Here is a 12457-nt window from a genome sequence, read left to right as displayed (position 1 = left end):
TCTATATATATTTATATATATCTATTATCTCTATTATCTATTTCACCTAAGTGAATTCACAACGTCTATTCTTCAAATACAAAAACCACCAAGTATCATCTGGAATAATAACGGAAGACAATATACAATATGGTTCTCTCCCGCAGTGCTTCTTCTTCTATCTTTCACAAGAGGAGAAGTGTTTCCTCCACTAGCTTCTACACCGCCACCACCATTTTTGAGAATAATATTTCTCAAGGTGATAATGTTAGTGCACTCCGAGCTACATCACCTGCACAAACAAGAAATAGCTCCAAGTCCAATTCCACTTCCACTTCTAGCTCCACATCCAGATCCAAATCCACATCCACCTCTCCATCGAGAACCAGCTCCAAGTCGAGCGCCACATCAGCTTCAACAAGTACATCTACCAAAGGGAAATATGAACCTATTTCTTCCGAGGTCGATTCAGATACGCTCCAACTTCTAAATCCCGAAGACCTTGTCGCTTTCTTATCTACTCCTCTTGCATCATCAACTTCATCGGACATTAAACACGTTGAGATCCATTTTGACTTGTGCTACTACCGCAACAAGTTATTGTTCAAGACGATGTGGAGTAACGGAAAATATGATGTGAGATTAAGAGGACTTGAATCCGTGAAATTGACCACCAGCGGATTCAACTTCTACGTTGAGGACCATAAGCCTGTCGATCAATTTGATAATAAGACATTGGCTGTGAGGACCTTGACTACAGCCATAGATAGGATCTTGGATTTACTCGTGGATCAACAAGGACCTAAAAGGTTCATTTGGGTATCTACCAATGGTTTTTTAAAAGAAACTTATAACCGATTAAGACAAAATGGTAAATACCCTTATCCCCAGATGCCTAGAACCATTCCAAGATGGACTCGAACAATTTCATTCCATCTTCCTTTCCTCATGAGACCCACTTGGTCAAATTATCATCCATTCAGTGAGAATAAGAATGAGAATGATGAAACGATCAACCCTTCTCCTTCTTTTTGTGGTACGAAGATCTGCTCCATTCAGCATATCAGTATCCCGGGTGAAGGAATGCACAAGTGGTTAAAGGGGGAAGCTATGTCTTCGTTGATCAAAGATTTGCTTCATAGACATGACCAAGGAGAAGCAAAGGTATCCATCGAAATAAGAGGTCAGATCAAAAAGGGGCGAGAAAGGTATATAGATATGTTGCAAGAAGCACTCCGACAAAAAGACAAGAATAGCGAGATTGAACTGGTCTGGATAGATTAAAAGAGCTCTTGTCGGTTCTCATCGTCGACTGGTCCGATCCACAAGATCCATACTTCATACAATTCTTGTTGTAACTTGTACTTTTTTCCCCACATTTCGTCACAAAGCGTTTATGCATGATTGGATTGTTTTCACACAGTATAATTTCGGATTCGACAGCATGACCTATTATTATGCACTATCATCAGATAAATCCCCATAACATCTTCATCCTATCATCCCAATCGCCTTCCCATCCTCTTCCCTCGGGTTCACTGCTATCGTTACTACCGTTATCTTCATTTTCCCAAGAATCAATAAGCCTTTCGAGCCAAGCTATTTTAGCAAGATACCTGACATCATCTTCCTTGGGACTCTCGATCGGCCCTTTGACAACGGTCTTTACGAATCCCACACACCCCTTGAGATATTCAAGGATATCTGACTGAGGCTTGGTATCATCCGAAGCGAGGGACGCAAGGATGAATAACGGTTCTAACGTGAACAAACATCTATGTCGACGATTATCATGAATCAATTCAAGCATGAATGAATCTTCGGGTAAAGGATGAGTGTCGATCCATCCTTGTAAAGCTGTTCCAGCACAGGTAAGGCGGTTGGAATCTTGTATGAAGTGAAGATGCGAGCTAAGCTATGATTACCAATATCAATCTCGTCAGCGACAGCATTCCCTAAGGTAGATGTGGCTGTGAGTGTGCATAAGCGGACGTACAATCACATTATACCATAATGGTTTTGGCGAATTTTTCGCTTTCATTCCTTGTTCAGAACTTCTCACCCAATCGAGCTGCTCTTTGATCCAATTTTCCACGTCCTTTAGTATATCGACGTTGATATCGTCTCTGATGAGATTTAATGATTGATCAGTTAGTATGATAGACCGGATCTAAAGACCCATTTACGTAGAATGAGTGTGAGCTGAGCTTACTACAGTGACAAAACAGAGACTCACAGCTATCACAAATTGGTCGTTTCCTTTAACGGGTTCTTCCCCTGGATGACATTGTGAGAATCTCACTTGTGGCTCCATCCTAAAAGACAGCACATTCCAGTCAACTTATCTCCTGATCTTCAGAGAACTTAGAATGCTGGAAGATCTCAACACACCTGGTTTCGGGATCAAGGAAAAATACGTTCAAAAGATTCTCAATCTTTTTCACACATGTCGTTTTCAGTTCATTGTCTGAAAAATGAGCCGCACCTAGGGATAAGAGCTGAATAGTCTTTGAGAATTTCTCTAATTGTACTTGTCCTTGAGGTCTAGCACATTCTGCCCAACACATACTTGTGATATCAATGATCCCCTCCTCAATCGATGATAACCCAGAATACCAAAAAATCATCCAACTCACCTGGATTTCGCTGACCATCCCTCCATTCTGTCGCCAAAGACCTTGATCAGTATCCAGCAGTTTCGCCAGAAAAAGGGTGAAAAAACTCACTCACCCCATTTCCCATCTTTGTTTTGCCACCAATGGGGCTTGATAGTGAACAGTTGATTCTTACCTCCTCCACCTTTCACGGGTACTGGACAAAGAACGGGTGAAAAGGTGATTGAGAAAATCTCATTCTCAGAGCACAGGTTATCGCATAATTTCTCCAGCATATGAAGGGCATGAGGAGTAGGAGAAGTGTTAGGCGGAGGTAAGAGTATATCTAAAGGGTGATGAGGAATGGGTAATGATTCCGACATCATAAACGTCTTTATCGTTAGTTGGGATTGTGTAGTCTTCGATGGTGAATTCAACGTTTTATGCAAGTCAGTGTGAAAGTCAGATTCAAGTTAAACCCCAATGATACGAGAGTGGGTATATATGAGGTCCGCCGTGACTTCGAGTCGGCGCACAGAATGCTTATCTAGTCGTTTGCAACGTCATGTATGAACAATGGAAAGATGCACCGTACAAAGGTCGTTTCTTTTGTCGTCCACCTCGTGTGTAAAGGGAAATCTAAAGGGAAATCTAAAGTCCAAATAGGAATTAAGAGGAAAAGCATCACGTTTACTGTGTATTTACCATCGAAATGTATCCAGTACTATGGCTAAGTCTTCCCATCAACCTTCTGGATCGTGTCTGTGACTGAGTATGGGTAAGGACAATGCTCTAGATGAACACTCAAACTACCTATACCGTACCTATCGATTTAAGGAGGAGCATCGATATATGTGATGTGCCACATTCCATTATATCCCGAATAATTCCGTTCATTGGTCATTGTCGTTGTTGTGTAATGTGGATGTTCGATGAGTTTCAATTTCAAGATCCAAGGTGTTATTGTTGCATATATTCACAACTTCAACAAAAGCCATCCACAAAGCCCTTCTACTTACCTGAAGTCAAGTTCCGCATATTGGTCAAGAAAAGACATAAAACAGCACAATGCCCGCCCCTCAATATCTCGGACCTGCTGGATCACAATCTACCAACCCATTAGCTGCCTTCTGGAATGATCAAGTTGTTAACCCTGCCCACAGAGAAGGTAACATCAAGTGAGTGTGATTGATTCGATTGATGACTTGTGGGTGTAGGGAACCGGTTCAGCTCAAGAGAACACATATCATGATGGCGACTCATGGGGGTCATCGTAGCAATGGAGATTAGGAGGAGACGGAATGTCAAGTCAAATCAAGGAATGAAAGCTGATCGTTCAACTTCAAATCTTAGCATCGCTCGAGCAACTGTCATTTTCGTATTAGGAGTAGCATTCGTAAGATCAAGCTTGAGTAGTGCATTAGTACCTGTATTCTAGAGGAATAGGACTGGGATCACGAGACTGAGACAATGGGGAGAATGGGTAAGTTTTCTGATTAACTGCTTGCGAAGTGTAACAGTAGCTCAAGTGTAAATATGGCTAGATCAATAGAAGTCGCTTGAATCCTCATGAATGGGCCGAGTGGGATCTGATCACTCGTGTATAATCACAAATTTATGTATAATATGCATCGCATCACGACTCACTTGCAAAGCACTCGAAACCTTTTTATCGAATAAAAAGGAAAGGCTGAACCGACGTCGTACGGAATAATCACATTGATCACAAGAAAAACACTTCATACGATTTTACTATAATATTAATTCAAAACACTTATACAACTTCGGTATGGAATCGACTCCTACTTAGATTATACTTTGCGAAGAACAAACCATGCTTCTTATTTCTTCCTCAATCTCCTTTTAATTCTGTTCGATAATACCAACCAAAGCCTTCTCGTATTTACCCGTGGTTTCACCTTCTACTGCTCTTTTCAGAGTTTGTCTATACAGAGATTGATACTGAGTCTTGATTGCGTTGAACCTCGGTCTGTTCCAATGATTTCGAACTATTCGATAGATCCTATAATCATTCGATTGTCAATACTCGTTCTTCTCTCACGATTGAGGGGAACAAACGAAGAGCCAATTCTGCTTCGCAAGGAAATGGTATCAACTCACATTCTCTCATCTTTAGTACCAGCACCAGCCATAGCGGCGTGCAATAATTCTGCATCTCGAATCACACCTTGTCCATCACCTTCGACTCCCTTGGCGATGTAATATAGGCCGTCTTTCATGTGACCTGAGAACTCAGATTGAATCCTGCGCGATCAAGACGAATCAGATTACTGCTCTCAATATAGCACACGGATCAAGCGAAACCTTTTTGATCAGATGGGTCACTTACATTTGCGACAGGGCTACTCGATGTCTTTGAGGGAAAGCTTGAGCTATAGCTTGAAGATGGGCATCTGACCGAGAAAGTAGGATACCGCAAACCCCAATTTCGTCCTATATACATGATTAGCTAATGCTTAACCTTTCCCATGACCAATAAATTATCTTGATAGTCTGCAGAACTTACAGTACCAATTTTTCCTGGACCTGCACGATATAAAGCTTCGACGTCTTGTTGAACTTGTTGTTGATTCACGTATGGTGATTCATCTCTTTGACCTGAGAGAGCCATGTTGAACATCCTATAGCGATTCCTTATCAGTACAAATACAAGAGGCTCATTTGTAGGGTTATAAACAATAGCAGGACTTACCGCTCCGTCTTCATGCTTAGTTCACCTCTGACTACAGAAACCAGATCTTTTCCATAGACTCTCTTGTAGCCTTCTTTCAAATAAAACATCTCTTCGTTTGATCTACCGAGAAGCAGTTCGTTGAGTAAATCTTCATGCGTACCTGCTCCTGAACATGCTCTATTGAGTAGATGAAGGTCACCATTCAAAGGACCAAGCGAAAGAAGAACCAGTGTATATTCGAGCCTGCATTCGAGGTAAACAAGGGGTTTCGCCATTTGTGCAAATTTGCAATATCGTATTTTGACTTACCAACTGGATAACTCCTTTTCTAAAGTCTTCTTCAAGCTCCTTCCTACTGTCTGCTCGTATGTTCTAGTCAGCACCTCCATCTGGAAGGCATCTAGTGGTGAGAGAGTATCGATAAGAGTCCTCTCATCAGTTCCGAAGCCCTACGAAAAGAAGTCAGCTCGATTCTCAAGATGGTGTTTGGACGGAAGATCAACTCAATCACTCACTTTAGTAGCCTTCCTTAACCTCTCCGCATCGAATTGAGCGTTATATCCCGGCAATGTGCTTACTGGTACAGCTGGAGGAGGAGCAGGGATTGGTATGCCTAGGAACTTGGCTCCTTGACCTCCGACAGGCGGAGGTGCACCATAATTTCCTTGAGCGGCATATGGTTGAGGGGAAGGAGCGCCATATGGTGGTTGGGGAGAAGGGGCACTGTAAGGTGGCTGAGGTGATGTACCTCCATAAGGTGGTTGAGCGCCTAAATGATGTTGTTGAGGTGGTGGTGGTGCACCGTATGATTGAGCGGGAGGTGCACCATAAGGTGTTTGACCATTATAGTCGTTGTGTGAAGGGGGAGCACCATATCCAGGTTGAGGTGCGCCGTACGCTGGTTGTTGTAGAGGTGCTCCATTATATCCATAGCCGCCTGGTCCGCCTGGTCCGCCTGGCCCACCATATTGTGCGGGAGGTGGTTGTCCCCACTGCTGCTGTTGAGGTGGTGGTGGAGGCTGATTATAGTTGTTCTGATATTGTTGACCGTACATTGTTGTTGTGAAAGTATAATAAGATGGGAGTTAATAGGATGCTCTTAAATATGCTACTGATCACTGTTGCTAGCGAACAATGAAAGGAAGTTGATAGGTGGCAAAATGTAATGTTTATTGTTATGTTATATATTTATATGTCGGATCAAAGGATAAGGGAAAGATCTACCATCCGATCAATCAAATCACTGAAATTCAAAGGATGCACCGAGATTAATAGCGGATCAAGGAATGCGGTGTACTGATGCATGATGATGCCAAGAAGCTGTGCTGGTAAAAGTAGGGTACAATACGTAATCACCACTCTGATCATCGCTTTTGACCGAGATATGTAAAATATCGATGACTGATTTTTAGAAAGGGAACATCCACTTCGAAAACCATCATGTCAACTTACTTGGGTGGACATTCAGTCGTCCACCAGCATCGGGGATAATCCGGTAAAGCGTGAAAGAACAAATTTGGGTACGGAATCGAGCTCGCCGAGTGGAGTCGAAGTTCGGAGATCACTCAGTCTTGGTACAATATCAGATATTGTAGCGAGTTCTATGACGTTTGAGTCCGTCATAGTATCTTGTCCAGTAATATCGCTGATTTCAGTACTGGACTTATGTACTGGACTTATGCACTTTATCATCACGACGACAAGGCTTTTGTTCATTCGGCGCATGCAAAACCTTCTGATGCACGAAGGAGTCACAGTAGACCTCTTTCCATTACTCACAAAGATGAACAAGCCCAAAAGTCTGGACGAGAGGCCGAAGTTGATATTTACAGCTTTGTTCGCTGTGAATATTGAAGAATCTCGATGTCGAAGTTGGAAATTTCGGAAAGCGTTTGACAAAAGAGATAAGTCCTATATTAGCTTTGGTGTTAAGAACATATGAGATCTCAATCGAGGCCGGCTTGGCTTTGCTCGTCTGAAATTGCATACTAGGACTTTATGAATGATCGCAAGAATACATGTGAGCTTGATGCTTTTGGCCACTCAAGTAGCTCTCGGCCCTTTTTTTTTTTTTTTTTTGGGTGTCAGCGTACGGCGATTAACGCAATTTGATCCTCCACATTTACAGTCCACTTCAACATTCGAAATCCTCATTCCTGTTCTACTTTCCTTCTTTTCGAATCCAATCAATATTTAGTCAAAGCCTAGACTTCTTATATATCAGACAGCCTTCTATATCCGACACATTCTAGACACAATGTCATGCTCTCACGATTGTAATGACCACGATCATTCGCATGATGCTCCCCTAAATTCATCACCTCTAGATTCGTTATATGGTCAAATTGATCTACCTAATGTTACAGCTCTGAATTCTGAAAATGGTGGAGATCCAGGAAAGCGAGTGATCAAGTGAGCTATTTTGATATAGATTCGCATTTATTTGGAAGAGTAAGAGTAGACGGGGATGTGCACGCGTTCTGAGCTGTTGCTGATTGAGCCTTTCATAGGACTTGGGATATGAGGGACGACGAGACTCTTGTAAGCTCCCGTAAAGATGAACATCTCGTGACATTTAGCTTACAGTAATGGTCAATAGTGGTGCGAGAGCGATGTAGATGACGAGTTGATAATCAAGAGTGAGCCGAAGACTTTCTTCTTCAATATCCTATACTTCTCGTTCTACCTTTAAAGCATGAAGTCTTCCCATGTACTTATTGACCGGGTATAAAGCCATGACTGTTGTGACGCATATCGTCGTCCAAGAGCTGAACACTCTACGCATAGTCCCATTCACCGCTTCCATATCACTGCGAGCAATAACGCTCAAAGCTGGACCATCAGGTAGAACACCTTCCGCAATGCACGTTGTGAGTCCGTTAATTGCAATCGTTTCAACAAGATCCAAACGTTTCCTTGTCTGGATCACCATTGTACTTGACCTAGCTGATCTGGATATTTCGTTGTAGTTCCGTGATAACCCAGGTTTAGACTTTTCTGATGCCTCGTCTTCTTCGCCTACGCAAGCGTTCGATGTGGTGGATGTTAAAGAAGGAGTCGAATATCAAGTCAAGTGAGTCTGTTCATCCAGAAAATCATAATCAGTACAGAATTTGCATACTTTGTCAAATTCACCCAAGCTTTCAAGTCCAAGCTGATTTATGATTTCTTCAAAACAGAGCAGCCAAATTTAACGGTGTTACTTCCTTGACAATCTATTTTCCAGGGAACAATTCCGATGGAGATGAAGAAACCACTAGAGTATACTATATCGGCTTGAGAGGCTCATATCAGCCTGTACGTATATCTTTAACTTGTCACTTAGTCCCAGAGATAAGGTCTTGTGGGCGCTCGGTAATATCGTTGGGAATGGTCGAGCTTATAATGTCCTTAGCTACCAAATCGACCCGGAGTGATAGTATACGAATCTTCAGCTAGACCAGCAGACCATAAAACTGAAGGTATAAATTCGGGAGAAACATTCAAACCTGGTTTCTAAACGGACTCGATTCATTAAATTCTATCTATTATAATATGTCAAAATATGTCAAAAATGCACTGTATGAATACTGATAAAGTACGCTAAAAATAGAAGCTACAAGATGTCTGAGAAGGAAAACGTTCACTACCTGTCAAATGTCCGTGTTATGATTTCTAGCACTGTGCAGCTTCTAACACTCGATCTTCGTGAATTACTTCTGGTTCATCTACCATTCCTGATCTATTATTTTCCGCTGTACCAGCTGAAACTGATTCTCTGCGAATACGCTCTTCTTTAATCTCGTTTGCTACGTTGTCCTTGATCTGTCCTAAATTATCACCACCAGCATGTTCCTTATCGGCCTATTGAGTGAACACAAGGTTAGCATAAACGAGCAGAGTACGTGTTCGGTTGCGCTCCCCACACCAGAGATGATTTGGGAAGTAATGGTGGAATTTAGAAAGACAGTCATGGAGAAAGGCAGATGGTAACTCACTTTAGCACCCATCTTCATCCACATACCCACAACACCGCTTTGTTTACCTGAAGGTTCATCAACAGATTTACCAATTTGTCTAGCTAAATCTGTGTCGTATATCCCTGCTAAAGAGCACAATGGAGGATTTTCATTATCCTTCAGATCTCTAGTCAGATAACCATTACTTTGAGCTGATTGTCTGTCTTTTAATTTGATTTCTCTCCATTTATTAAAAGTGGATTGATATTTTTCATCGAAATCTTTTCGTTTATTTAACCATTTTTGGATCGCACCACTGCCATGAACTTGTCCAATCACTTCTCTAAGACTTGGATCTAATGCTGGGATAGATTCTACAGGCTCAAATGATCTTATCTTGCCATGGGTGGACACCCTTTCTGACACGATATTCGTGTTGCCGAATAACGGTTCTGTTCCCGAGACTGTCACTATACCTTTTACAGGTCCTTTATCACCTGCTGCTCCTTCATCATTGCCATCTTGAGTATCCATCGTGTATTCGGAATCAGCCGTGTCTGACGAAGCTTCAGATTCCAAATCACCGATGTCAAGGTCTTCACGATTTGCCGCTGAAGCTGCTGTTGATCCAATGACAGGTTGCGTCAAATCAATACTGGAAGCCGCTGTACTAGTGGCTCCGGAAACATTACCACTTTGAGGGACGGATGAGGAAGGAGTCGTCCCTTCGGTAGAGCTATTCTTTCGAGAAGCATGTCTAAGTGAATGATGAGACTTCTCATGATGGAGTTTACGCTCGACAGCTTTCTGAGCGGCAGTGAAAGCCCAAATGTTGAAGCTGAATCAAAAAGTTAAATGCAGACCCCGTGTTACGTTGATGATCACTTACTTGGCACATGCTCGATACATGTATTTCGCACTCCTTGTCCAGCTCAGAGTGGGAACGACGTGACAACATCCTTCGTAGATCTGTAAATGAACTTTTGTCGGTTTGTACTTATTTACTAGCTTCGCTTGATCAGGGTACTGAGATAGGGTATGAGAACCTGGAGGATATGTGGTCGGCGATGCAGCTTTATGAGCAATAAATGTTATCTGTATGAGGAATGATGAGCAAAGGCTGATGGCAGTAAACATGTTGTCTAATCGCGCGGGAAACTGCTTACCTCGTCACGCAACAATTCACCACCACCTCCAACCTTTTGAAAGCTTGTCAGTACTATATTGTATATATCCTACCGGAATCACGCACGATAAGTAAGGGGCACAGTCCACCTAGCGATCCCATATTTACAGGTGAGACCAGCGGATGCGTCAAAAGGTTGTTGGGGCTACACATGATAAGCATCGACTGAGTGTCCTGCTCTCGTGACAGACCAGCTTACCAATACATCTGTATCTGCTCGTCAAAATGTTGTTCCGTACCGTCAGGCATCGAAACAGTGATTCCGTCTCCAGTCAAAGGCGGCCAGGCACAACTTGGTTTGTAGTGAAATCTATATTCAAGAGGTACTTTTGTCTTTCAGTACAGCCACACGGCCTACGCTAGATTGCGAGTCACTTACCCCGAGGAAGGAATGAAATCACCACCATCCCATCCACCGATGCTAGGCATACTATGAGTGAGATCTACCCAAGGCGACACTAAGCTTGCTCCTGCTGGCATCGGTAATTCCATCTCCCGAATCAATACCAACAAAGATATCACCATCCCTGCACCAGCTGAATCTCCGCTGAAGATGATATTGGTTGGAAGTATAGGGGTGTGCGCTCCTGGAGGTGGATCTATAAGGTAGAGATAGGATGATAGAGCATCAAGAAGAGCGCATGGCTAGTTTGTTATTGTACATAGTCAGATCGGAGAGACATGCAAATCATGTGGTGGGGAACGCAGCTACTAACGAATGGGTATTGAGGAGCTAACCTGTAAGCGGGTGAAAAAGCTCTTGCGCCAGCTTTCCTAGCATGTCTTTGTACTTGATATCGATGAGTTTCAAGAGACGAGAAGAAGAACGCTCCACCTTTTCACGCAAGACCAAAGATCAGTGTCGAAATCGATCCCGACTATGAGGTGATAGTATGTCGCTTACCGTGAATATACAAGATGACTCGATCATCTAGTACATCGGCTCCAGAATTGTCTTTTACGCTTCCGCTATTTGCAGTAAACGATCGTTTCGGAAGATATTTCCAATGATCATTTTCTGTTGATCCTGATCGAGCTCCATCGGGAGCTGTTGCTGTGGGTTTTTGTCCCATAGTAGCTGTTCGTTTCAGGTAATCTTTTTGCATCTATCCAGCACGAGTTTCGTTAGCCCCAATACCGTTAAAAGAACTATTGTGCTACTCACTTCTATCCATTCACCCTCCAAGCTCCTCCCTCTGACTCTCCACCATCTTTCACCACCGATGAGTTTCAAACCGCCACCCTGTTCACCTTCTGGTCCATAAGTTGATAGATGTTTAGCAAGTAGGTCTTCCGCTGCTCGGATATTGGTATCAGGGATGGTGACCATTTCTCTCCTGACCCAGTCTAAGTATCATGACATATCAGTACAACATGTAGCTGAACGTCCCCGATATTTGACCCCTGTCCCAGAGGAAAGATGGACCACCTATGCGCCTATGACACTTGAGATTGCACTTTCCCTTCCTCGTCTTTCACCTTCAATGGGCTACAGGGCTACTTACGAGGTGTGGGTATCCACATAGCAGTAAAACTCTGTACTTCTTCAACACCATGATGACTCGCGAATTCCAAGAATCTTTTGATCACCTTTAGTCCTTCTTCGTAACTCAATTGATTTTCGGGTCCACCGCCTGGTCCACCATTTTTTAGTGAATCTTTCGAAGCTGTTTTACGTTTCTTCCTAGCGAATATATGTGAAAAGAAAGTAGATATCACTGTAGGGGTAGTGGCTACTGCTACTGATGGGGTACCAAATCCATTTGCCATACTGATCGTTGGTGGTGTTGGTACAAACCGTATGATTAAACAGTCAAGTCGAGATTTGAACAAGGAGATGCGCAGGTGAACATAAGTATGTAACGAATGAACAAATTGGCTTGTTGTTGTTTCGAACATTATCTTGATTAGCGATCGAATTGGGAAATATAAGATGACGTAATAATGTGGAGACTCCACATCTTCAAAGCCCAAAATGGACAATGATGTGGCATTTATTGTCACTCTTTCTGTATTCCTTATCTTTCGGTATCAGTAGATACGCTCGGTCCCCTTTCGTTCTCTC

The 12457-nt window shown here is 42.7% G+C and overlaps 5 protein-coding genes across 5 annotated transcripts; 2 read left to right on the top strand and 3 right to left on the bottom strand.

Annotated features, from left to right (window-relative positions):
* Positions 1 to 129: 129 nt before the first annotated feature.
* On the top strand, positions 130 to 1263 carry IL334_006483 (uncharacterized protein; the record flags this gene model as incomplete). The annotated part of the gene is made up of 1 exon (XM_062938185.1): positions 130 to 1263. One exon carries the CDS (start codon positions 130 to 132, stop codon positions 1261 to 1263), a length of 1134 nt encoding a protein of 377 aa, XP_062794236.1.
* A 184-nt stretch (positions 1264 to 1447) lies between these two features.
* On the bottom strand, positions 1448 to 2956 carry IL334_006482 (uncharacterized protein; the record flags this gene model as incomplete). Its single annotated transcript, XM_062938184.1, has 6 exons — positions 1448 to 1894; positions 1976 to 2149; positions 2216 to 2294; positions 2371 to 2533; positions 2616 to 2642; positions 2710 to 2956. The coding sequence occupies 6 exons, from the start codon at positions 2954 to 2956 to the stop codon at positions 1448 to 1450; spliced, it is 1137 nt and encodes a 378-aa protein (XP_062794235.1).
* Positions 2957 to 4436: 1480 nt separating this feature from the next.
* On the bottom strand, positions 4437 to 6323 carry IL334_006481 (uncharacterized protein; the record flags this gene model as incomplete). Its single annotated transcript, XM_062938183.1, has 7 exons — positions 4437 to 4596; positions 4695 to 4838; positions 4924 to 5027; positions 5101 to 5215; positions 5287 to 5511; positions 5578 to 5717; positions 5784 to 6323. 7 exons carry the CDS (start codon positions 6321 to 6323, stop codon positions 4437 to 4439), a joined length of 1428 nt encoding a protein of 475 aa, XP_062794234.1.
* Positions 6324 to 7525: 1202 nt separating this feature from the next.
* Positions 7526 to 8767, top strand: IL334_006480 (uncharacterized protein; the record flags this gene model as incomplete). The annotated part of the gene is made up of 7 exons (XM_062938182.1): positions 7526 to 7680; positions 7779 to 7809; positions 7868 to 7907; positions 8056 to 8138; positions 8238 to 8341; positions 8448 to 8565; positions 8663 to 8767. The coding sequence occupies 7 exons, from the start codon at positions 7526 to 7528 to the stop codon at positions 8765 to 8767; spliced, it is 636 nt and encodes a 211-aa protein (XP_062794233.1).
* Positions 8768 to 8922: 155 nt separating this feature from the next.
* On the bottom strand, positions 8923 to 12162 carry IL334_006479 (uncharacterized protein; the record flags this gene model as incomplete). Its single annotated transcript, XM_062938181.1, has 11 exons — positions 8923 to 9111; positions 9246 to 10044; positions 10096 to 10301; positions 10373 to 10405; positions 10459 to 10537; positions 10592 to 10702; positions 10772 to 11037; positions 11109 to 11227; positions 11297 to 11498; positions 11558 to 11739; positions 11898 to 12162. 11 exons carry the CDS (start codon positions 12160 to 12162, stop codon positions 8923 to 8925), a joined length of 2451 nt encoding a protein of 816 aa, XP_062794232.1.
* Between the last annotated feature and the right edge of the window lie 295 nt (positions 12163 to 12457).

This window comes from Kwoniella shivajii, chromosome 9 (assembly GCF_035658355.1).
Source record: "Kwoniella shivajii chromosome 9, complete sequence".
Taxonomy (NCBI): domain Eukaryota; kingdom Fungi; phylum Basidiomycota; class Tremellomycetes; order Tremellales; family Cryptococcaceae; genus Kwoniella; species Kwoniella shivajii.
Note: the sequence above shows the minus strand (reverse complement) of the source record. Positions and strands in the feature narration are given on the sequence as shown.